At 38.1% G+C, this 23,565-nt stretch overlaps 1 protein-coding gene across 1 annotated transcript; it reads left to right on the top strand.

Annotated features, from left to right (window-relative positions):
• zgc:154058 (Transmembrane protein 150A-like) lies at positions 1–23,391 on the top strand. The gene is made up of 8 exons (XM_033979495.2): positions 1–258; positions 1,651–1,907; positions 5,445–5,492; positions 6,212–6,298; positions 7,035–7,102; positions 14,612–14,739; positions 19,733–19,910; positions 20,873–23,391. Exons 2-8 carry the CDS (start codon positions 1,843–1,845, stop codon positions 21,127–21,129), a joined length of 831 nt encoding a protein of 276 aa, XP_033835386.1. The 5' UTR covers positions 1–258; positions 1,651–1,842; the 3' UTR covers positions 21,130–23,391.
• Positions 23,392–23,565: the final 174 nt, after the last annotated feature.

Here is a 23,565-nt window from a genome sequence, read left to right as displayed (position 1 = left end):
GGGGGCGGAGCGGCACAGCTGGGGTGTCTCGTGGCGGAGGGACACACACATCTTCCCCCACTCTGAGCAGCGCGTGAGCGGCTAACGGGAGCTCATCCTACCGGGGTCTGTCTGGAGGAAAACTGCATTTATCGCACCGGGAATTAATTGCACAGGGGAGACTCCGCGCCCGGTGGGTCAAATCTGGACGATCACTTGATTCTGGGTAACGCGAAGGAAGGAAAACTAAGGAAAACTTGGGAAGCACGCAGAGAAAAGGTGAGCTGCCTGGTTTTCCTTTGATGTTTGCTCTTTGCCAAGGAAACCAATGGAAACAACAGTTATTTAGCATATGGAAAGTAGTCTGCATCCAAAAATACTACTATAGCCATCTACTGTATATTTGAACCAGCTTTAAAATGCCATAGATGTGCATTTTAGTCTAATTATTAAGTCATGTTTTGTCACTAATCGTTTAAACAAATGTAGTCTACACGTTTAGGGAGTAAATGACAGTAAACATGGTTCTATATAAAGTAACTAAAGTAACTAAGTGCTGTAATCAGGTACAGATGTTTCTTATCAAAAGTAATTATAAGTAATAGCACCTGTTTAATTAAGACTCAGTCACCAACAATCCAGGGATTCAAAATTATGTAATGAATTATTTTTGTCCAATCAGGTTCATCTAGTCTTCTGATCATTTATTTTGATATATAATTTTTTCAGAACAAGGTTTAGTTTGTCTTCATACCTAACAGTCTCCATTCCACACTAGTGAGCAGTCAAAACTGTCAGGGATGAAAAGAAACTATGAAAAAATCATCTATAAAAATTAGTAATTGTACGCATTGGACATACAGGTGGGCAATGGAACTCCACAGCCCCGCCCACTTCCGGAAGTTAATTTTCCATAAATCTTTCCTATAGACTTTGTAAAAAAAAAAGTATACTAAACGTTTGAAAGCTTGCTCAAGGTTAATCAGCTACGTGGTAACTAATGGCTACAAGACCTGTAATTCTATTTAAATATCTGTTTCTGAAACTTTGTAAGCCGCCAAGTAATTAAAGTAATTAAAGCAAAAGTTTTTAAATGTGCCTTTTGGATTTAAAACAACCACAACCGTGCTATGGATAATAGTCACCATATATCTCCTTAACCTCTATATAACCTATTGAAAATGTCTATGGAAAATGTACTATCGGAAAGTGTGCAGGCAGTCAGTGCTGAGCTCTATATTGACAAAAAAAAATAAAAGCTCTATTTTGTATTTATTTATTTTAAATTGTATTATTTATTATTTTTATTTATTTTATTTTGTTTATTTTATTTATTATATTTTACGTTATTCCGATATATTCACAATGCATCAGGAATATGCTAAAATCTGCTCAACAAAACGTGAATTAAGCTAACCACAGAAGTGCAGAAATATCACTTTGTACCCTGTTTGGAAGACGTATGTGTTTAATTTTTTAAGTAATTAGTAGTATACTTTATATTCAAATTTTAAGTGCCTCCTGAACAACAATTGCGACAATATAAAATTTTCGATATATCTCCCACCTCTAATTCAACACATAGATGGTTAAAAGAATCTATGATATATTTCACATATATACTGCAGTGTTTATAAAGTCCTTACTGTAGATCTGCCTTTCTGCCCACAGCAACAAAAGGCCACATCTGTCCAGTCCTGTATCCCAGCAGCCTTTGCCCTGCCTCAGGAGAGAGATGAATCAGTTGGTGTCTTTGCACATGTCACAGAGTTAAATGTTAGTGCTACCGGAGCGTACAGTGCTGGGCTGGCTGAAGAGGAAAAAGAGGGAAGGAGGAGAGGGTGATCGGGAAGAGGGCCAAACATGTCTCTGTGGATGATCCTGCCGGTCAGCCTGCCGGTCCTCACCATCACGGGGATATGGGTCGTGTAAGTGACGTTCTAGTCTCTAACTCCTCCAGTTGTTCATGCAAAAGAAGGCAGTTCTTAAGCAGAAAACCACACATTAGAGCTGCAAGATTAGTCTAAATCGCAATTTGAATGGGCGCAATTAACAAATCGCAAAGGCTGCAATTTTTGAAGTAGTATAATTTCCCTCACATGCAACAAAATATCTAGATTTAGTCTGCATAAAAACTGCCAACCCTATAGTTTAAATGGACAAACTTTACAAGAATCATATGAATATCTTTTTGTCAGTTCTTCTGGACATCTAGTCGCAACTGCAATGCTTGTCAGAAAAATCTAAATTGGATATATTCCCCAACTCGTATGCCTCATTTGGACACAGTAAAAAGTGCAGTAAGGGCAATACATTTAAGTTGTATTACTTTCTTGTGGAAGATCGTTTGCTCTTTTCTGCAGATCATTACTGAACTGACAAATATCTCCATGTATTGATAGAATGGCAGCTTGATAGACTCAAATACATAAGAAATAGTAATTGTTGACATTAGGTTTAAAACTGTAAAATGGAAACAGTGGTTGAATAGACTTTAAAATGTATCTACACAACAAGTAAATAAGTACATTGTGATTTGTTTAATAGCTTTTGAAATTCTCCAAAACCGTAGTTACATTTTGTTATTGCTTGTCTGAATCAACTGTCAGGTCTTTGTAGAAGCATATTGATAAAAGTTAGTAGTGGCCAGACATTCAAGTTATAGGTACAACAGATTAACTTAAATCAATTTGATGATATCACTTGACATTTAAGAAGGAGACTGTGATTTCACCATTCTCTACTATTCCACTACTCTCAAACATGAGCAATCTGATGAGAAAATACCAAGTGCATCAAGGACATTTCCTGGGTCATGGTTCCCTGAGAGCAGCCTCGCATATTTACCCAGAATTCCTAAGCGCCATGGCGATTGCTTTATGGATTATGTGTCTCCAGGAGGCTGAGATGATCCGCTCAGAGGTGGTGGATGTGTGGATCTATGTCTGTGGTGTGGAGGGACATGTTTGGAGGAAGGGGCTGTCGTGCTCTCGTTTGTCCTGACAGCTCTGAGTGTGCCCTGTTATTAGTGCACTGAGGAGGAGGAATGCACTGCAGGGGACAGGACAGATGGCCCACATTCATATAGGCCTCACTAGAGTCTCCCCTGTGTACACTCTCAGACCTGCACTGTTACTATACTACTGTCAATAACAGTTTTGATGTGAAAATATCACAATTTATGATATTAGTGAATGCCCCTCACTGACACAATACCTGTAAAACAAGATGGTCCCAGTAAACTCTTAAAAAACATGATAAATAGAAATAAATAACAGAATAAAACACTACAGTAATCAGTGATAATTGAATTGTAGATGTTAATTACTCAACCCACTACTGTTCATGTGTTAATATTTTTAGGGAAACTTTTGTAGGATATTGTCTACTATCTATCATCATACACTGACTATAAGTCAATTATAGTAACTGTTGTGACAGGCCTAGTATTAAGTGCACCACTTACCACTCAACAGGCAAGTAATGCATCCAGGTGTGTGTGTGCTTTAATCCTTGATGCTTGACGTCCAGGTGTGTAGCAAGTGGTAATGGCCCTTAGTTATTGAAGACATGCTAAAATCACAACTGACATTTCAAGCTTACCATTTTCTGTTGATCTGTTAATCTTCCACATATTTCCAAGGTTACACTCAATAGTCAATAACAATGACATCTATTGGCACTGTAGGAGTTTTTAGTGAGGAAGGTTTGGTGTTAAAATGGTACAGCAAACACTAGTTTCCCTTTTTCTGTACATCTAAGGGTATTTTTCCAAACTGGAATCGGAGAGGCCATAGTGCATTACATAACCCTGCTTCTCTATGCGTGACTTGTTAGGTAAGTTTTGGGAATGGGTAACAGAAGAGGAACTATCCTTGAGCATCTGGTGATGGTGCCCTCTGCAGAGTCTGTGGTTTCAGTTATGTGTTCCTGCTCATGTATTTGAAAGCCACACAGGTCCTTTGTTTTATGAGCTGGTTATTTAGATAAAACAGTCTGCTTTCTGTTTTTTTTAATATTTTAGCATAAACAATGGAGACTACTCTTGGTGCTAAAGTTCTTCTAATTTGTTATGTCCTCCTCTGGTTTCTGTTGCGCTATTGGAAACTCTTCTACCCAAACCAGATGTTTCCATAGAAACCTTTTGTTAAACGTTCCTTGTTCGATCATAAACATAAAAACATTGTAGGTTCCACTTATCAGCTGCATCCAGCCATGTAATTATCCTCAGCCATTGCTTTTGCATTTCATACAGAGCTAATTCTGTAAACAAACCTATTATTACGAAGCCTCTTCCAGAACTGTAGGTTCACATACAACTAAAAAACGCAGCTTAATATAGACACTGTCCCGGAGCAGCTCTGTTTGGACTGTGGGAGGGGTCCAAATACGTGCCCCAAACGCCATGGAAAAGTTGAATAACCTCAGCTGGCCACATGTTTTATTTCCACTGTTTTCCATCATAACCTCTACTCCAATACTCAGGGATTCCTTTAGTATGTGTGGTCTGGCTGTGTCAAATGGTCATTCTATGTGATTGTGCAGTCTCTGACTAAAGTCTATAGAAAATTGCAATGCCTGAAAACAATGATGGTTAAAAACAAATGTTGTATTACTGAGTTCTTTGGCTCTTCTTACCACAGAATAGGTAAAAGATGAAAAACAAACCTCTGTCTTTCACATGGACTTCACTGCCCCGGTACAGTGTGCAGTCACCAGCCTGGCCTGTCAGAGCACTATTGTTGACTCTTCCCATTGTTCGGAAATAGACCTGGGGAGATAAGAGCAGTCAGTATCAAAAATCAGAATTGATACTAAAACTACTATCGAAACTAGATACTCATTTGAGCAAGTGTGGATACTAAAAAAGTCACATTCACAAGACAGAACCTTTCAAAAAAGTACCTGTACTATGATTTAATGTTGAAAAGCACATTCTGTTGTCTAAAGAAAGGCTGTTTTGATTTATCATTGTGACATCAGAATCTGTATTGAGTATAGAACTTATTCCTTGGTGTTGAAATTAAGTTTTTAGCATTGTGACAACACTAATCAAAACAATGACATTTAAAAACTAATATTGTATTGTATTGAGTTATTTGCCTATTCACACTCACCACAGAATAGGTACATTACTCGCATAAAGACATGAAAACCAAACCTATGTGATGTTTGACGTTCCCCTCTTCCACTGCCCCAGTACAGTGTGCGGTCAGTGGCCTGATAGAGCACTATTGTTGGCTCTTCCTATCAGTCGGAGATAGACACTGAGATAAGAGCAGTCTAGATTCAGCTTGCCTCATTCAGCAGCAGGTGTCACACAGATGCTACAGCCATCTTCAAAAAGCCTGAGTACAACTCTAGAGGGTACAGTTAAAGCTTTTATATAGAGATGCAATGTGACAGCATTTAGTGTCTTCTAAATAAATCTCATAAACTTTGCCTTTCCCCTACTCTGTCTGTAGGTACGCCATGGCCCTGTACAACCAGCACGTCTGCCCTGTGGATAACTGGTATGTTACACAAAGCATTTACACAGTAGAATTCATTTAGACTGATTTTGTATAGTAAAATATATAAAATGCACAAGAAATGATCAGCCTAGAGATATGCAGCCATATGTCTTTTTTCTGCTTGTATTGTATTTTAAACAGAGTGCCTATGAAAAAGAGAGCCCGAGTGTTCTCACTGGGTTTCCCTGTATAAATAAAGTTAAGGAAAGTAGCTTACATTTGCTTAAATGCCTGAATAATGCTTTAAAATAAAAGCAGACTTAAACTATATAAATATTAAAGCGTTGTACCTGATTTTCAAGTTAATTTTTAACACTTAGTTTATGAATTCAGAGCATCCTAATTATTCACCACATTCAGAACCCACAGTGGAGTTTATAATTAGAACCAGATATTACACAGGTGGAGTGATTTTGACCTAAAGCTACAAGAACTGCACATCTGTACTGAGGCAATTTTTGCTCAAATACATGGAAATAATGGGACAAGTGCCGTTAATATTAAGCCTTATTGTCCTCATTTGGGTTAGTCTTTGTTTCATAAATTATGGTTTAGCCCTGTTAAATACCTGGTTTAGATCTGGGATATTTCAGAACATCAGATGTTCTGTCATGTGGTACTGGGTATCAGAGCTAGACTTTTTGACCCTGCTTTGATGGAGCTGGGTGGGCTGTGACACTCGTGAATGTGACCTGTACTGTCTGTGTTTGCTGTTCCAGGCTGTACAACCAGTCATGTGAAGAGGAGCTGTATTTGCAGAGCGGCCCGACACTGTGCTGCACTCTGGACCATGTCCCTCTCATCAGGTCTGCTCCCTGTCTCTGCGATTTGTGTACTGTGTGTGCATACTGTGTGTGCATACTGTGTGTGTTTCCTCTTTCACACAGGGATGTGGCGCTATTGTTTTCATGGCTACTGCTGGTGCACCTCAAGGAGGCACATTCTGAAAATAACTTTGGGGAGATATATCCTGTCTGACACTATAGTGAAAGGCAGGGCCTGGATCTCTTTATGTAAACACAAATTCCAAAGTCCTTTAATAATTTAATAAGAAGTTAAGCAAGTACTTTTCCTTACCTGTTTTACCTTTTAAATCACAGCCAGTAGTATGTAAATAGTGTGTTTGACTACAACTTAAAACTTAATAATTTGTTGAGCCTATAAGAGTTAGTTTTGAGTTGAAGATAGACTTGAGTGAACCTAATCACACCAGTACTACAGCAGCTATAATGCTTTAGTGTGTGACCTCGTCATATTGTACATGATGAGAAGAATGTGTGACTGCAGTCAGCTGATAGGGCTCTGGTTTGTGTTTGGTTTGTGGGCTCCAGGGGCAGATTCGACTGAATGGAGAAAAGTTTACAAGGAAATGATGGTCTGGTAATATGAAATTTCTCTATCGATCTAAAGCTAATTTGTTAAACTTGTTGTTCAAACCTGAAGTACCGCTTCAGTTTGAACTTTTGTCATGAAGTAGTATATATTGTTCACTTTTACTTGTATTCTGTTTGCACTAATTTGAGCTTTTATTATTTGTTTCAGTAAATGTGGGACTCTTCCCCCAGAGAGCTGCTTCTTTAGCCTCATCTGCAGCACAGGGTCATTCATGGGTAAGACTCCTTACACAACAATGATTAATATTTTATTATAAAATAACAAATAATGCTGTTTTGCTGGTACATTCCCATATAAACTTGACTTCTGTGGTTTATTTGCTGTGTTCTTTTAGACAGGAAACCCTGAGGTTCACAGATCAGTGACACCTCAACTGTCAAACTGAAACAGGGACTTGACCACAGAAGATCACAGAAGGCCTTAGATCTTTAGTATAAATGTAGTTTCCACAAAGCCCTCCCCAAAGTCTTGGTAATGTTAGATACAGGTCTGGTATGAGTGTCCATGCACTCAGCACTAGAGTTCTGTGCTGTTGTCTGCTCCTCCACATGCTGCTCCTGCATTAGCTGGTGCCCTGCTCTGGTTAATGTTTCCCAGCTGGAGCAGAGGCGCCGGCTCTTGTTTGTCTGCTGTGTGGCACTGAAACAAAAGGGTTTGGGGCTATTTGGCACTGCACTTTAGCTCTTTATGGAAAAATCCTCCAGGAGGACATGGAGTCCGGTCCAGTGAAGAAGAGCACATAAACAAGCACCGAGTATAGAAAGAGTTGTTTCCACAAGTGAACTCATTGACTCATTGCACGTTAAGTGGCATTTACAGATGAACATTAAAGATGCTCCGTGTATATGGGAGGTGCTAAGCTGAGCATCAAACTGGTCAAAAAAGTTTTGTTAGAATGTATTGGATTAAAGCATTACCAGTGTTTCTCAACCAACCTCAAATCTAAATTACAAAATTGCTTTAAAATGGCACGAATTCATCATCCACTATGATGCCAAGGCAGAGTGTTACATGGCCATCCTGTGCCATTGTCCTCTCAGATCATCACTGAACAGAATCGCACATTGCGTGAGGTGGTGACCTGGTGATGGAGTGAGAGGTTAGCTCTCTCGCCTCACAACTAGAATGTGGGTTTAACTTTCTGTGTGGACTTTGAGGAAACACAAACAACATACAGACGACTCCAGTTTTGTCCATTAACTTAAAATGATTCTGATCCAGTCTAGGTCAAGATCTGTGCTGCATCACCCACTGAATCCTGAAGTAGAGGTCTAATCCAGACCACATTTAATTTCACATTTAAACATAACATGCATCCCCTTAATGTCCTAAATAAACCCAAGATTAGATCAGGAATGGGGAATGCTGCATTCCACTGTTGCACATAGAGGTCTTTAACTTGGAGCTTAACAGAGTTTCATCAGTCCAACAGTATTGGTGGTGTATGTTTTGTAACTTCTTCAGAGGCTCAGGATTTCAGACAATCATCCTGAGGGATGGTGGGTTAAAATCAGTTTTACAATATATTTCTGATATGAATGTCACACTATCTGTACAATCATGAGTACATGCTAATGTGCCCCTGTGCTATCCTGAAACAAGCTGGGCTATTCCCTTCTGTACTGAAGTCTGGCACTGCCCCTCACTGTATTAGGACATTTTCCACAGTTGTCAGTTGACCTGCAGGTGTTTAGGTCAGACCAATGAATTTACCATCTCACATAATGTAACCTGTTTACATCTGAACCCTTAAGGATTAGTGGCTTACTGCAATCTGCATTTGTTCGTTCCTGGTTAGTTTGTGAATGACCACATTTGAAGCTCTTTAGGTCAGTCGTCTGCTGTTTTTCCTCTTGATCCTCTTGTTCTCAAAAATCGGTACATACCATAAGTTAATTCTATTGCAAGGGCACACAAAACTAGGTTAAGTTGTGTTTGTACGTCGCTCCACAACGGCCCATTGTATCCAAATCACTTTTCAGCATCTCAGCCCATTGATCTGTTCTCTGATATTAGATTGTGGGACTTAACATGCACAGTCCTGTCTGGACTCTGTGAACTGTACTTTCTCTGCTCTCACCTTTCCCCACTCCGTCTTTGATTTGACAAAGCACACATTCTTTGTCTGCATGCCCGCTGTGTGAGAGCTGGGGCCACGAGGATTGATCCATCTCCTCACGTGGGAAAGCATGTTTTATTTCATTGAGAGATGGGCTCCATTTTATCTCAAATCAAAGAGGATTTGTTACGTTCAGGTCTAATATTGTAATAATAATAGTAACAGTCTTGACCAGTTAAGTGGTTAAATGTAGGGATGGCCCATATTGACAAAAATTTAAATCTCATTTTTTTAGGATTATCCTGATGACATAATTCATGTGACATTTTTGCAAACCATCAGAAATGTGCTAAAACATGCCTGTAAAAGGCTTGGTTGAAGTTCAGATATTGCACAAAACGTGAATGGTAACATTAACCACAACAGTTTTTGAACTGGACTAGAAAAGTAAAAAGTACGTTGTGGTAACATCTCAACTAAGTTTTTCTAGTTCAAGTTTTAGCTTTGAGCAAACAAAAATAATACACAAAATTCACAAGACAAATTTAAAAAAAAGATTCATATTGATACTGTTGAACAAAGTATGTATCATTTTAATCAATATTGCTACATTTAACACTTGAATCCATCTACTCTTAAATCCATGTACTTTTTCATGTGATTTTTACTCAAGTGAAAGTACAGATATAGAGAAAAAAGATACTCAAGTAATAAAATTGAGTGCTTCATCCACTACTACATGTAAAAAGGCTACAAAAGTGCAAATAAAAAATATTAATCTCTATATTATAAATGTAGGCAAAATTCTCCATATTCTAATTTTGCTCCAAAACAGCTATTTTGATATTACTATTTTTGTTATCTCTGTCATCTCTAGTCACATAATTGTTCAGATACGTATCTTAAGTCAATATTCTATTGTTGTAAATACAAAAGTACTGGTAGTAAAATCAAAGTTTCATTTGAAAATGAAATCGGATGAGGGCAGAAAATGGTACTTTTAAAGGTCCTATATCACACAAAATGGATTCTTTTGCGCTTTAAACCATGTTATAATGCTGTTACCTCATCAAACACATCCCCATAGTTTTATGCCATTCACACGTTTTAGTAATCCTACATTATCACTGTCTGCCTACATCTCCATGAAGCGGTAGTCTTCAAGTCAACAGCTACCTACATTTTGCTCAGTAGAGAAATTATCCAAATTGTTTTAAAACTCCAAACACTTTCACTAAAACCCTTAATGTATTACCTCATTCTGTTTCCAATAGAATAACTCTCTTGGAAAGCACTAAATATGTATGGATCGTATGTTAAACATGTGTGAATGAAACAAAGAAAAACCCCGGGTATATGTTTGATGAGCATTTGATAAACATTATAAACATTATAGATCTGAAAATAACTTAATATGGGGCTTTTAAGAGCCAACTGAGCTGTGTATCTGGACATAAAATATTTAATAACATACTTGTTTACAACATGACTCTTTGACAGGACAAAGTAGCAGAGTGAGGCAACCTGGTTTCCTCTCCTGCTTTTCCTGTTCGTAGAAGCAGCAGTGAGGGTTCGGTTATGGGGAAAGTGACTGACGCCTCAGAGCCAGGTTATTTATGTCAGCCATTGTTGTCTCAGAGATGGCCTGACCCCATCTCGCCTCTCATGAAAGACTTTCTCCTGCCATTGACTTACACACAAATGTTCGTTTGTAAGATCCACAATGACACAAATAGAGTAGAGATGAGGTCAAAACACCAGGTGTTTAACCTTCAGCCTGTTCAGACGATTTGGAAGAGCTGCCCTTTTGTGGCTATGAAACCGTCTATGCAGGTCCAGTCAGACAGGCGGTCTGCAGGAGACTCATGTAATCTAATAACAAGTGGAGTTAGATTTGGGTTCCCTCAGCAACATGGACTCCAGACAACACCAGCAGAACACTTCAGATATTTTGATCAACATATTCTCCAGGCACAATATGTTACACAATGCTATATTTTGACTTTAATTACCTTGATGGTCTAATTTTGTGAGATCCAAATTAAAGGGCCTGATCTAAAACCATGAGTCAGGAATGTTTTAGTTTGAACCTTTAGCCCCCGCCTACTTAGTCCTTTCCGCCAGTGTGATAGTGCACCATGACACAGAAAAAACTGTCTTGGATAGTTGTTTCCTATGATTCTTAATAACATTGTACCTCATTGGTCATGAAGGTGACCCTGTCACTAGCCTCTGTATTAGTTGTTACTCAAGAATATGCTATGTAAAATTGAAAAAAAAAAAATATATATATATATATTATCTCAATGTTTTAATGTAGCAACTTTAACCATATAATTCATAATGTAAAGAGCATTTATTATGAAGGAATACATTCAACTCAGTCACTGGCCTTTTACCATTTCTGCGCCTGATGCATGATTAGCAATACACAAGTTTGTTGGAAGTTTGGGCCAATAACTTTGAGAGGAGACTGGATATTACAAAGGTTTTGTTTCAGTGACGCTATTTCAGTCTCCTTATCTCTCCACCTTTTCCTCTCATCCTGTCAACGTCTAAAAATATCTGAACAATATTTGTGAGTTTTAACCTTCACAAAACTCTTAAATGACAACTGTGTTATGTAACCCAGAGCCATTTAAAAGAGCCTTTGTTTGACGTAGTCCAGGTCTAGAGGAGTGTGCTGCCCACTGCTCTAAATGCAGACCATCTGAGCTCTGAAATGTGGCGGCTTGTCTCCATGTTGTCTTTGGCTCTGGACACAAAGCTGCACATTGTACCATTTTTCTCCTCTGTTTGGTTTCATGGGCCCTAAAATATACTCCTTGCTTATAATGTAGTTGGGCATGAGTGATATGTTGTTCCAATATTGGTATCAGTGATATGAGGGTAGCCCACGTATAAAGAAGTGGACTAAAGGAGTGTGACATCACTCTTAGCACTCGGCTCCAGTCAAATGAAGGTCATCGAGGCTAGTAGTTATAGAGGCGAATTTGGAGCCAAGACCATATTTGAAATTCCAACCACAAGTATCATGGCAACCAAAGAACCAATCCAGAGCGAGGCTGTTGGGAGGTAACGTGCCTTCATGCCCACACCATCGGTTAAGCAGAGAGTGTGTGCTTGGCAATGCTGTGCAATGCTTGGCAGCCTGAGATATTGTATATATCCAATATTTGACAAGAATATTTTTTTCTGCACCGCCCCAGTGTGTTTATGTCCATATGTCAAGACAAAATATATCTAAGACCATCCTGAATTGTATTTGGGCTGCACAATATTAATAAAAATGAATGAATGCTGTGATTGATAACTGTAAAATATCGCATAAACAATAATACGTCTTCAATATAAAAAAAACAATAGTAAATATTAGTAAAATAGCAGTAAATATAGTAAATGTATTATGTTAAATGTAATGACTTGATTTAATGGTAAAACTGTGTCATAATAAAAACTAAATCTTGCCTAAAAACAAGGCTGAATTTTGGAAGTGGCTCAGATTTTTATTTGAGTAACTTTTAAACCTTTCTAGCAGCATGCTTTTACTATTATACTCTCTCAATAATAGCATTAATAACATTACTCAAGTAGCAGTAATCTTACTTGAGTAAAGGTTTTAGTTACTCTTAGCTTTTGTCACTTACTGACAGTGGGAAAAGTCTAAAAGTAAGTGACAAAAGCTTTATGTTGTTTGTTTCTTTAGATATGATTTAGTATTCATTTTAATTCTTGTGCATTATTGAATGTCTTGTCCTTCCAATTACATTAACTTTAAATTATAAATCTGATATTAAATCCAGACAGTTACTCTTAAATTACTCTTACTTGAGTAATAGTAGTTTTCCCATATACTTTTCTACTCTTACTTGAGTCATTTCTTGGACCGCTACTTCTACTTGAGTAATATTATTTTGAAGTATCCTTACTCTTGCTTGAATACAGTTTTTGGGTATTCTACCTCTGCTGAATTTCTACTCAACGAATGAAAAAATGTAAAATTTTTCACTGTATCATTTAATTTACCCAAACTGTCTACAGCCCGACATCAGTGTCATGGTTTGGTTGTGAATCTTGCGTTTGGACTTGAGGTCTAGACACCGGGGTTACATGTTGCCTGACCCCCTCCCTACCGGACCCCCTCGTGTGCGCCCTGCTTTCCCCCTTTACCCCAGTCAATCCTCATCAAGCACCGCCAACAAAGGCTAACCACTCCACTACACAATACGACTACAACGCTCTAACAATAGGAGCCCTCACAGCCTGTTGGAGTCTCAGCTTTGGTTCATCTGGGCCCACTTCTCCCCCTCTCCTCTTCTCCGTTTATCCCTTGCTCTCATGCACCAATACCTCCACTTTCCCGCCTTTTCCTGCCCCCTTCAGTTTCAGTACAAATCTGACTTCCTGTAATCCACACTCCCAGAATCCCATGTGCTTTTCTTGGCTAAACAAATGAAGGAGTGTTTGGATGGAATTTGAGACAGGAGACTAGGTTTTCCAAAAACAACTAGCCAAGAATTCCTGCATTTTTATGTGTACAGTTGAGTTCTTGTAATAACTAGAATTCAGTGGTTGGATGAAGTACTCAATTTTGTTACTGAAGTAAAAGTACAGATACAGAGGTAAAAAGATATTCAAGTAAAAGTATCACATGAAAAAAATCTACTTAAGTAAAGGTATTTAAGTACCTGTTTATCAAATTAACAACACGTGTATGATACTTTTGCGTTTTACTCTTAAAGTACATTTTTAAAGTGTTAAATGTAGTGATAATGATATATACATATACACACACATACACATCTTTTGGTAATAAGAATCAGTTTTGTATTTTTTTTGTTTTGTTTGTTTGCTCAAAGCCGAGGTTTGAACTTCACACCTTTAGTTAGGATGTTACCATGAACATGATAAAAGTAGCCTCAAGTACTTTTTACTTTTCTGTCCAATTAAATGTTGTGAAGTAAAAGTAAAAAGTGTACCCTTTGTAAAATTTCATTAAGTAAAGTACAGATAACTAAACAGTCTATTTATGTACAGTACTGGAAATCTTGTAAAATATTTCTTTCCTCTTCACACTTGTGTGTCATTTTCTGTTGCTCATTCACATAAAATGCTGAGAAAATGTATTTAAATTTGTGGTTGTGATGTGAAAACATGTGAAAAAGTTCCAGGGGGATGAATACTTTTGCAAGTCACTGTATATTAGATTTAAAGAAGTAATATAACTACATGCTAAAATGGCCTTTTTATATTTCATTTTAAAATTTGGTGTTAAAATATTCCAAAGCATGAAATTAAGTTCCATGGATGCCTCTTGACAGCTCTGACCTGTCAAGAGGCAAACCTCTGGTGGTGTCAGCTGCTTGTCTCCATGGAGATTAATATGTTAACTACAATCATACTGCGGATCATTTCAGCTAAAACAGTAGCATATCCATGGAGCGCAGCAGGTGGCAGACCTTACCCCAGAAAAGTTACATAGTGCAACTTTAAACTAGTATTGAAACTATATACTAATTTAAAGACAAAGTATAAGACCACATGTTAATATAAAACAAATAATAAATATATAGTTTTGATCATTTCATTCTATTCATGATTGTGGCATAAAAATCTGTAATAAAGACTAGAGGCTGATTTGAGCTGTTTTGTGTGTGTTTTACAGTGATGGTGATTGTGCTGCTGCGCTACGCCCATGTGATCGAGAAGCACCAGAACTGTGTGCTGAACACAGCCAGTCTGTCCACAGGCTGGATCTGTGCGGCCGGCCTCATCATGGTCGGGAACTTCCAGGTAACACACCCCATCCTGCTGTGCATTTTCTATTTTTAGAGTTATACTTTCTATCTAAAGCCTGCCACATGTGTGTAGTGGGCTTAAATGTGTTCAACTGCCACACTACTGTCATGCATTTTATTTCTCTGCATCTCGTATAGAGTTGGGCAAAAATATTTACTGATCTATCATGATTATTTCATTTTATTTTATCTGTTGTTTTTTTTAAATTAGGGATGACATGTTCTGTTGATTAATTCATCTCTGTGATTCAAAATACTACAACTGCAGTTTATGCAAAAAACTACTACTACTTAATAGAGAAAAGTGATAAAAAAAAAGACGGATTAAACACAGGATTCATACTAGGTCTTCAGCTAATCCACTCCCTTCCTTCTCCTTTCTGCTGTTGTGTGCATAATTTTTTATAAATCTAAATAAAATGACTAATACAAATTTTGGTTGATTGAGATGCCGTCGGCTGATTAATCAACTAAAGGACTACATCCCGCCTTCTGATATTAATTCCCCGAACAAAAACAGTAAACTTTTAATCCATGCCATTTAACACAGAAAATGGTCAAATTCAAATCTGCTCCAAACCACACGCTTCTAGTGACACTGGATTGTCTATAAAGCACTCCATTATAACTATAAGAAATTAGATTAACTGCCCTAATATCTCAAATCAATCTTATCTTCATGACATGACAGCTTTGCATAGATCAAAACAGCGTTTAAGTTACTAGTACTCTTTAACATACTGGAGTACATTTCCTTAAAACACTTGTAGTATACAATGCACAACACGCAAACAGAACTACCACTGAGCAGAACTTCATCTTTACAATAGCATTTCATGAAACAGGACTTGTTTTGTTTTGTGTCACTTTGTATCATGAATGACTAACCGTTACTTTTGAGGTAAAGTTATTTTTAAGATCTCTTGACATACAACATAAGCCTGTAGGGCAAAGATTGGGCTTGTTGTGTCTGTTTCTGTCATTAAATCTCCTAATTAGAGCTTTGGTACGACAATGTGGTTTTCTTCTGCATAGACAAGTTTTTTTTTTATGTTTGAAAATGTGGTGCACTTTCATTGTAGAGGGTTTGCTTGTCGACATGGAGATGTTATGGCTTTGCCTGTTCCACTGTACAGCATTAAACTTAACATCTCAATTGTGACAAGTATCAGGCCAAGTTACAGGCCAGATCTGTGGAAAACCCCACTCACAGTAAGAATATCTTTTTTGAAGACATGCAATATATATAATATAAATTTAATGCCATAATGTGGAACTTTCCAGGCAAAGCTGAAAGACCTCCATGGAGACAAACAAGTCTCCCCCCACCACTGAAAACGTGTCATAGTGCACTCAAGAAAATCAGTGCTTTTGTATAAGAAATTCATACACAAAGTAAGGAATTCGAAGTAGTGCTGTACAGAATAAGAGAGACATTAGAATCACAATAAACAAATCAAAACAGTCTTCTCTGTGTGAAAGTATTGAATGGTTTGTCTCTCTGTCTGCATATTGACATTTGACATCTTTTTGAGCTGTGCATGTTTGGTCCTGTGAGCAGAAGTGCCTCCTGTCCTCTCTGTGTAAAAAGAATGTGTCTACGTTGAAATCCATTCGACCTCACTCACGTGCCTGTGTGTTCAGGAGAGCTAAATATTTAGGCAGGCTTCAGTGAAGAGCCTGTGGCTTTTTTCTACAACCCAGCGGCCACAAAACACAAACGGGAGAGGCAGAGTATTGGCTCTAAACTTTGAGTGATTGACACCCTTTTTCACATTTTGTAATGTGTGACGGTGTAAGAGTCTAAGTTGAACAGACTGCTTTTGTTTGGGAACGCTACAGGTCGTCCTCACCTCTTTGCCCGTATCTCCTCTGGGACCTTAGCTCAGCAAAAAGTGTGAGGAATTCTACAGGAAGGGCCACTCTATACTGAGACTGCAAAATTGTGTTATTGTTTATACTGAGGGCATCCTGCAGATCCTAGACGGTGATATGTAGCACACGTGTACTCACTAGTATAATAAGCACCAGCTCTAACTCTGTTACATAAGGCTTTGGTACAGCTGTGGAGAGGTTTTGGAGCAGATACTGATGAGTTAGGCAGAACCATGCACACATTACCACATGATATATGAGACAGTGTGATAGCACTGAAATGGTTAACTGGCTGACAGAACACGTTACAGGGAATTCCCAGTTTCCAGCATGTTTTGTTGTTTTTTTCTCTTTCATGGTATTGGACTATTGTCATCACCATACTAAAATTACTACTACTTTAAAGGTATAGTACGTAACTTTCTGGAGGTGGAAAAACTGCATGATTCCACGGAAACAGTTAAAACCATACTTGGAGATGGAGAAGTTTTATTCCATACTGTGGAATATTAAAGCCAAAGCCAAATTTAGCTCTGTTAATGAAACTTTTTTTTCTCCTTTTAGCAATTCTTGAAAATATGTCTAGTTTTAGTATTTATTAGTATCTTGATATAAATATGAGGACTTTAGTCACTTAGTCCAAGGATTTATGTGGGACAAAAGAAAGAAGTTAGTGAGTCATCGGAAGGTTTGATATTTTTGATATTAATATGTAAAAAGGCAGATTACATTTACATTACATTTCAAGATCCATCAAAATTGGATACTTTGGTGCCACAATTGCTAGATTATTTAATAATCTGGTAATGAACTTTTATACACACACCTGCAGCTGTTTTTAATACAGCTGTATAATGTACAAATACATTATACAGAAAAAGTACTAGGAATGCATGGACAAATAGTTTGGCATAAAATCTGTTGTAGTCTTTGGTAGTGCAGTTTGGGTCAGATACATAGTGATCTATATTAAACAACATGTGTTTTTTATGGTCATCTCCCATGTCCTGTGTATCATTTTGGAGTGCAGCTTTATCGGGCCTTTGAAGTTCAACACGCTCAAGAACGCTACATATTGACACACCAATATCGTCCTACTTCATGAGACCTAACATTGTTTCATTTCTCCTGTAAACTTTCATTTATACGAAGTGAAACTGACAAATCCAGTGACAGTTGGGGCTTGTTCTGTCATGCTGATGCTCCCCCACCTCTGCCTTTGTCCCACAGTGCTACACCCCTGCTGTCTGTTCTCTAGCATGCTATTGTCCACACAGCATTGGCATTCATATATGCAATCAAACCGCTCACCGTCAGTCTACAGGAATTAATTTATTACATAGTTTTTGCTGAATCATCAAACCACACATCACGTCAGCAGAATCCAGCCGAGGGTCAAGTCTAGAGCGCAGGACCCCTGGGAAACAGCCGAGTCATGGAGCTGCAGGCACTTCTGGTGATTGTGTTCTCAAGTTGCAAACATACACAGAGAAATGTAATGAATTTTTCCTATAGTATGACGGCCCCATATGTAGCTGGATAAACTTTAAGTATCATATATTGAATCACTGCTTGAGAAGAAATCTGTCTTTGGTGTTGAGATGGGAGACATTTTGCTTCCTTTGGTCAATTAATCAGTTGATGGAGTCTTGGTCGACAAATGTGTATTAGTAGAGTAACCTGGACAACTGAGGGATTACACAGATATAGACACACATAACTCCACATGGTAATATAAAACAAAGTACTATTATTTAATGTTGAAAATCACATTTTATTATCTACAGTGTTTTTACTATCATTGCCATATCGGGTCTATTCCTTAGTATTGAAATTGAGTTTGAAATTTTAGTATTGTGACAACACTAACACCATAATATCATTTGAATATCATCATCAGGACAGAAAGTGATTTTTAATTTTATGAATATTGCCCAGACAACTTTATGTCCTACTGCACAAGACTGCCCACTATGTTTACAACCACATCATTTGGGACTACGCTAGTGACAGTGTTTACATGTAACACAAGCAGAGGAAGTCTTCTCTGACCTCATGTGAGCGCCGTTATGTCCTGTCTAGCCCCTTAGTCTTCGTGTGTGTCCGTTTGTGTGGGTGTGTGTGATCACATGCTCCCAGCCCACTCTTTCTCTGTTGTGTTTTGTATCTTTCTTGTGAGCAGTTCTGTTGTCACTGCTCCCCTTTTCCCAGGATTCCCCTTCTGTTTACATAAATCCAACTCCTGAAATGCAATTCAACAAAGTGATGCAGGAACTACAGGTGGTCCCTTCACTTTTTCTATGATGAATTTTAATTAAATTCTACTGAAAGTTCTATTTACCAGCATCAGAATAAGTTTGATTACGATGTCAGTGAACAAAATTAACTAACTAGGAAATTGCTACAGAATTATGATGCAATATAAAACAATGAGGTCAATTCACACCTCAAAGGACATGTATGTGCATGTTTTAGCATATTTGGCTGGATTGTTAGTCAACTAGTCAAACAATTATGGAGCTTAACAGTGACCACTCATCCCTTGGTTTCCCATGAAATTCCCATAAATTTTTCATTATTTTTTCCACATAGACTTCCTGCAAACAATTAATATTAAATATTTGAAAGTTCACTCGGGGCTAATGAGCTCTGTGGTAACTAATGACCACAAGGCCTATAGTTTTATTTTAAATCTGTTTCTGAAACTGTTACCAAATTCAAAAGGTTTCTTAATGTGCTTTTTGGACTTAAAACAACCGTGTTATGATATTAGTTAGCACATTCCTCGTTAGCCTCTGTCCTGTCTTAAAACTCTTGATATTTGAATTTTCTGAAAAGTCTATGGGAAAAATTTATGGAAATATTTACTTCCACAACCAGAGTGGACTTCTAAGTAGGCGAGACTGTGGAGCTACGTTAATATTGTATATTGAATACTGTACATTTAAAATACATTTTAACCAAGTAACAGTAAAAATAGTGTCACTAAATGCCTCTAGACAGAGAATATTAACAAATGAAGCATTGATGACTTTCACATTTTTTGCCATAGATTCTGCTGCTTATGTTCCCTGATGGTAGTCCTAACCTTCTGTATGTCCTCTCTGTGTCAGGTGGACAATGCTAAAGTGTTGCATTACGTGGGCGCTGGAGTGGCCTTCCCCACCAGTATGCTGTTTGTGAGCCTGCAGTCTGCGCTGACGTACCGCCTCGCCAAGACCCAGGCCGAGTACTGCGTGGGACACCTCCGAGCCAGCATGACCCTGCTGGCCTTCATCGCCCTGGTGCTCAGTATCCTCCAGGCTCACATGCTGCAGCCACGTCACATCATATCAAACTCATATGTGTTACTAATTCAGGCACGACATAGGAACCACTAATGCCATATATTGTGTTATCTTATCAAGCACAAGGATACAGGGGGATGTAGCTGTCCTCGATAAAAGTCACTTCTTCTTTGACGTTTGAGTTTAAAACTTAAAATCATTGTATTATTAGAATTATCACAATTTGAAGTGGAATATATTACTATAGGAAAATAATAATGAAACTAACACAATGCTACTGATACGATAACCTTAAAACATGACACTCACAATAAACAGTGTTACCCCTAGGGGTGCACAAATACTTTCCAGGGGGTACTTGAAATGATGAAATATTTTTAGTAATATATTTTACAATGTTAATGTTTCAGTAGGACAATTTTGACATGAATATCATTAAAACAAAAAGAATAGTACAATAAGGTTCCTCTGGGGTTTTGATAATTTATAGATATATTATAAATATAATGTTTTTTCAGACCAGGTAAGAAACTAAACCTTGGTCTGAAAAAAAAAATCTATTAAAATAAGAGAAGACAATAGAATAGTTGTTATTTGTTATAATAGTGGAAAAAACCCAACACTGTTATCTGATACATGGGGGGTGAGAGTGTAATGAGTCAGTTAGACTCTTCTGGTTTTGCTTGCATTGAAAAATGTGGAACTAAAAGTTGTAATCTGATTGCAAAATAATTGTTGCTCAAAATTGCTAAACCACAAATGAGAAGTGCAAGACAAACAATGATGTATGCAGTTTAACCTTTGCCTCTATACTCCAGAACCTTGTTTATATTGACTCAAACTAGATCATAACTCAAAGAATCATATATATTTCAACCATAGGTACAAACTTATAAACTTGTATTCCAAATGTTGATGTTTTGCATACATGCTTTCTGAAATTTTAGTCCTTAACTCAGCTTCCAGGCGGTGTCTTCTTCGTCCAGGAGAGTTTCGTCCTGCAGCACGCGTCGGCCATCTTTGAGTGGGTGTTCTGCGTCACCGTCATGCTCTTCTACGGGACATTTGCCTTTGAGTTTGCTGGCATGTCGGGGGACACAGTGGCGGTGTTGGCCCGGGGAGGAGGGACAGGGGTGATTGACCATAAAGTGGATGCCCTGGGACCCCTGCCCCCTCTCACCCTGCCCCACCCACATCCACCTGAGAGCCTGTCCATCCTCTGAGCACCGTGCCTTTGACTCACTGTCGCACTGTTCGCATTTTGCACATTGCCCAAGTTGAAAACCAAAATGTCCGACTTGTTTGTCCAATCACGTGCCAAATCCAGAGCAGCTGTCCTTCAAAGTATCATGAAGAAGTGAGTGGATTATACAAAAGACTGCGGAGGCTGCTGGTCGGCCCGAGCTATGACAGTATTAACCACAGAGACAGAGGAGCAAAGTCATCTGGTTACGACCACACAATCAACGCAATAAATGCACCACATTTCTGCATAAGCTTGGATATACAGCACTGTTCACACTGTTCGTTCCACTGTTCAAAACTTAATGGAGAGATTATCAATAGTCCTGAAAAGCTGAACAAATTCTTCTCAATGTTTAACAAAGAATTGTGTGCCTCTCAAGCACCTACAGTATAAAGAATACAAACACAAGCTTTATGTTGTCTTGGCTGACGAGTCGCCATGACAATTACTGTACCCCATGTATTTTACAAGGATGGAAACAGTTGGTTTACATTAGCAAAATGACCTGGAGAAGTTGCGTGTGCGATTCTAGGTGGTCTGTCGAGGTTCCAGTGTTGGGCAACACGTGAGCTGACAGTGTGCCAAGAGCGTGCCAAATGCTGCTTCGTAATAGACGTTGAATGCTTGTCCAGTTTTGTTTTGTTCACAATGGTTGGACAAACTGTATGGAAGTTCAGTCAAAGTTAAGCTGAGTAGACGCACAGTTAAACACCGTTCACTTATGCTGCCGATCTATGCCAAAGTCATGTGACCAATAGAACCTGGGGCCAGCAGAACGAAATAGTTAATTGTGATGTCACTTCCGAGTCCGTGAACTGATTGGAAAAACAATGAATATGTTTACAATTTCCTTTTTTTAAAATGACAACAGATCTCACGTTAGAAAGCGATCACAGTTGTTTAAATCTAACCAGGTCATAAGCATGGATCTGTGGATATAACTGTGATGGAGAGTGTGCGAAGAAGCTCGTGTTAGCAGGGACCAGCCGTTAGTGTATGTTACATATTTGATATAATTTGTGGTTAAACATACAACATATGATGTTTTCTCTTGTTTGATGAAATAAGGAACAAGAACAAAGCTAAAAATCAGCAGTGAAGTTTCTAGTTGGACCCGGAAGTGACATCATCACTTAACAACTCTATAACAGCCTACCTGTCGCACTGGTCCTTTACACAAATGGCCTTAATATTCTCTCTGGAGTAGAACTTGAATTTGATCTAATTAGAGACAGAATCAGTGTTGTCATATCAAAGTATATAAGCTTTGTATGGGGAAAAAAAATCCTTGTAAAGCTTTTTAATCCTAAGTACAATTGTATTAAAACTATTAATTTAAATGAGAGGGTTAGGGGTTTATTCTACTTTATTTTAATATTGGGCCAGTTAGGGTTAAGCTGGTTGAGTGCCCCCCAGTGGCGTTCAACTGTATAAGAAGCACTCACAAGTCATAGTTTCTGATGTCAAATGCTAAATAGTAGTAGTAATAGTTCATATTTATCAGTATTACTACAATGTTACAGTTTGCATCCAAATGATCTCTGCTAACTTTTCGAGTGTTACTGTTTATCACACAAGATTTCACTCCAATTCTAGTCTTCTCTTTGAAATTAGGTCAGAACAGCCAAGTAAGACTTGTAGGCCTATAAAATGTCTTTTAATTGTATAAGAATGCTGCCATCCCACTCGGTCACTGCCACAAGCTGTTTTAAATGTGTCCTATTGCCTGTCTCTCATGTTTGCACTCAGGAAAGTGTCCCATCACCAGCCAGAGTCCATCCAAAGTGGAGAGACTCACTGTTCTCTTGAAAGGACCTTGTTTTTAGTCAAATCGGTTTGGTTTGTATATTTGCGTTCTGTAGAATAGCTGCTGCCGCTCTGTTCTCGTAGCTATAATATATTAGATTATTTTTGTTAATCGTGATCATGCCAAGCTACTTTGTAAACATTCCAGGGTGGAGGCGTAGCTAGAATGCTGATGCTTCTGCTGACATAATCATAGTTAAACATATATATATAAATAGTTACTTTATTCTTGCAATCATTAATGGAAGCATTGTGATATTTTAACCACTTTCAGATGTGTACCGGTATACTGTCCAAATGCTCCTATGTGCCTTACTTTTATAAAACCAAAGACATAGTTTTGAAATCTATAAATAAACATGATTGTATGTCTATTTGCCTTAAGGTTCAATAAATAATAAAATAAAAGGCTTATTTAGTCTTTCCTATAATGATGTCGGCTAATGTTTTGAGTCGGGCAGGACAGTATTCTTACGTTGAAATAGGGCCAGGCAAGAACACACAGGTCTCCAGTACTGTGTAGAATATACAGAATAAACCAGGATCCCAGGTTATCCAGCAGCCTGTACTCCATTGAGGCTTAAATACTAATGTGTCACTTACTACT

The sequence above is a fragment of the Periophthalmus magnuspinnatus genome, chromosome 15 (genome assembly GCF_009829125.3).
Source record: "Periophthalmus magnuspinnatus isolate fPerMag1 chromosome 15, fPerMag1.2.pri, whole genome shotgun sequence".
NCBI lineage: Eukaryota > Metazoa > Chordata > Actinopteri > Gobiiformes > Gobiidae > Periophthalmus > Periophthalmus magnuspinnatus.
The sequence above is the reverse complement of the archived record's forward strand: the minus strand, read 5'-3'. Positions and strand labels throughout refer to the sequence as shown.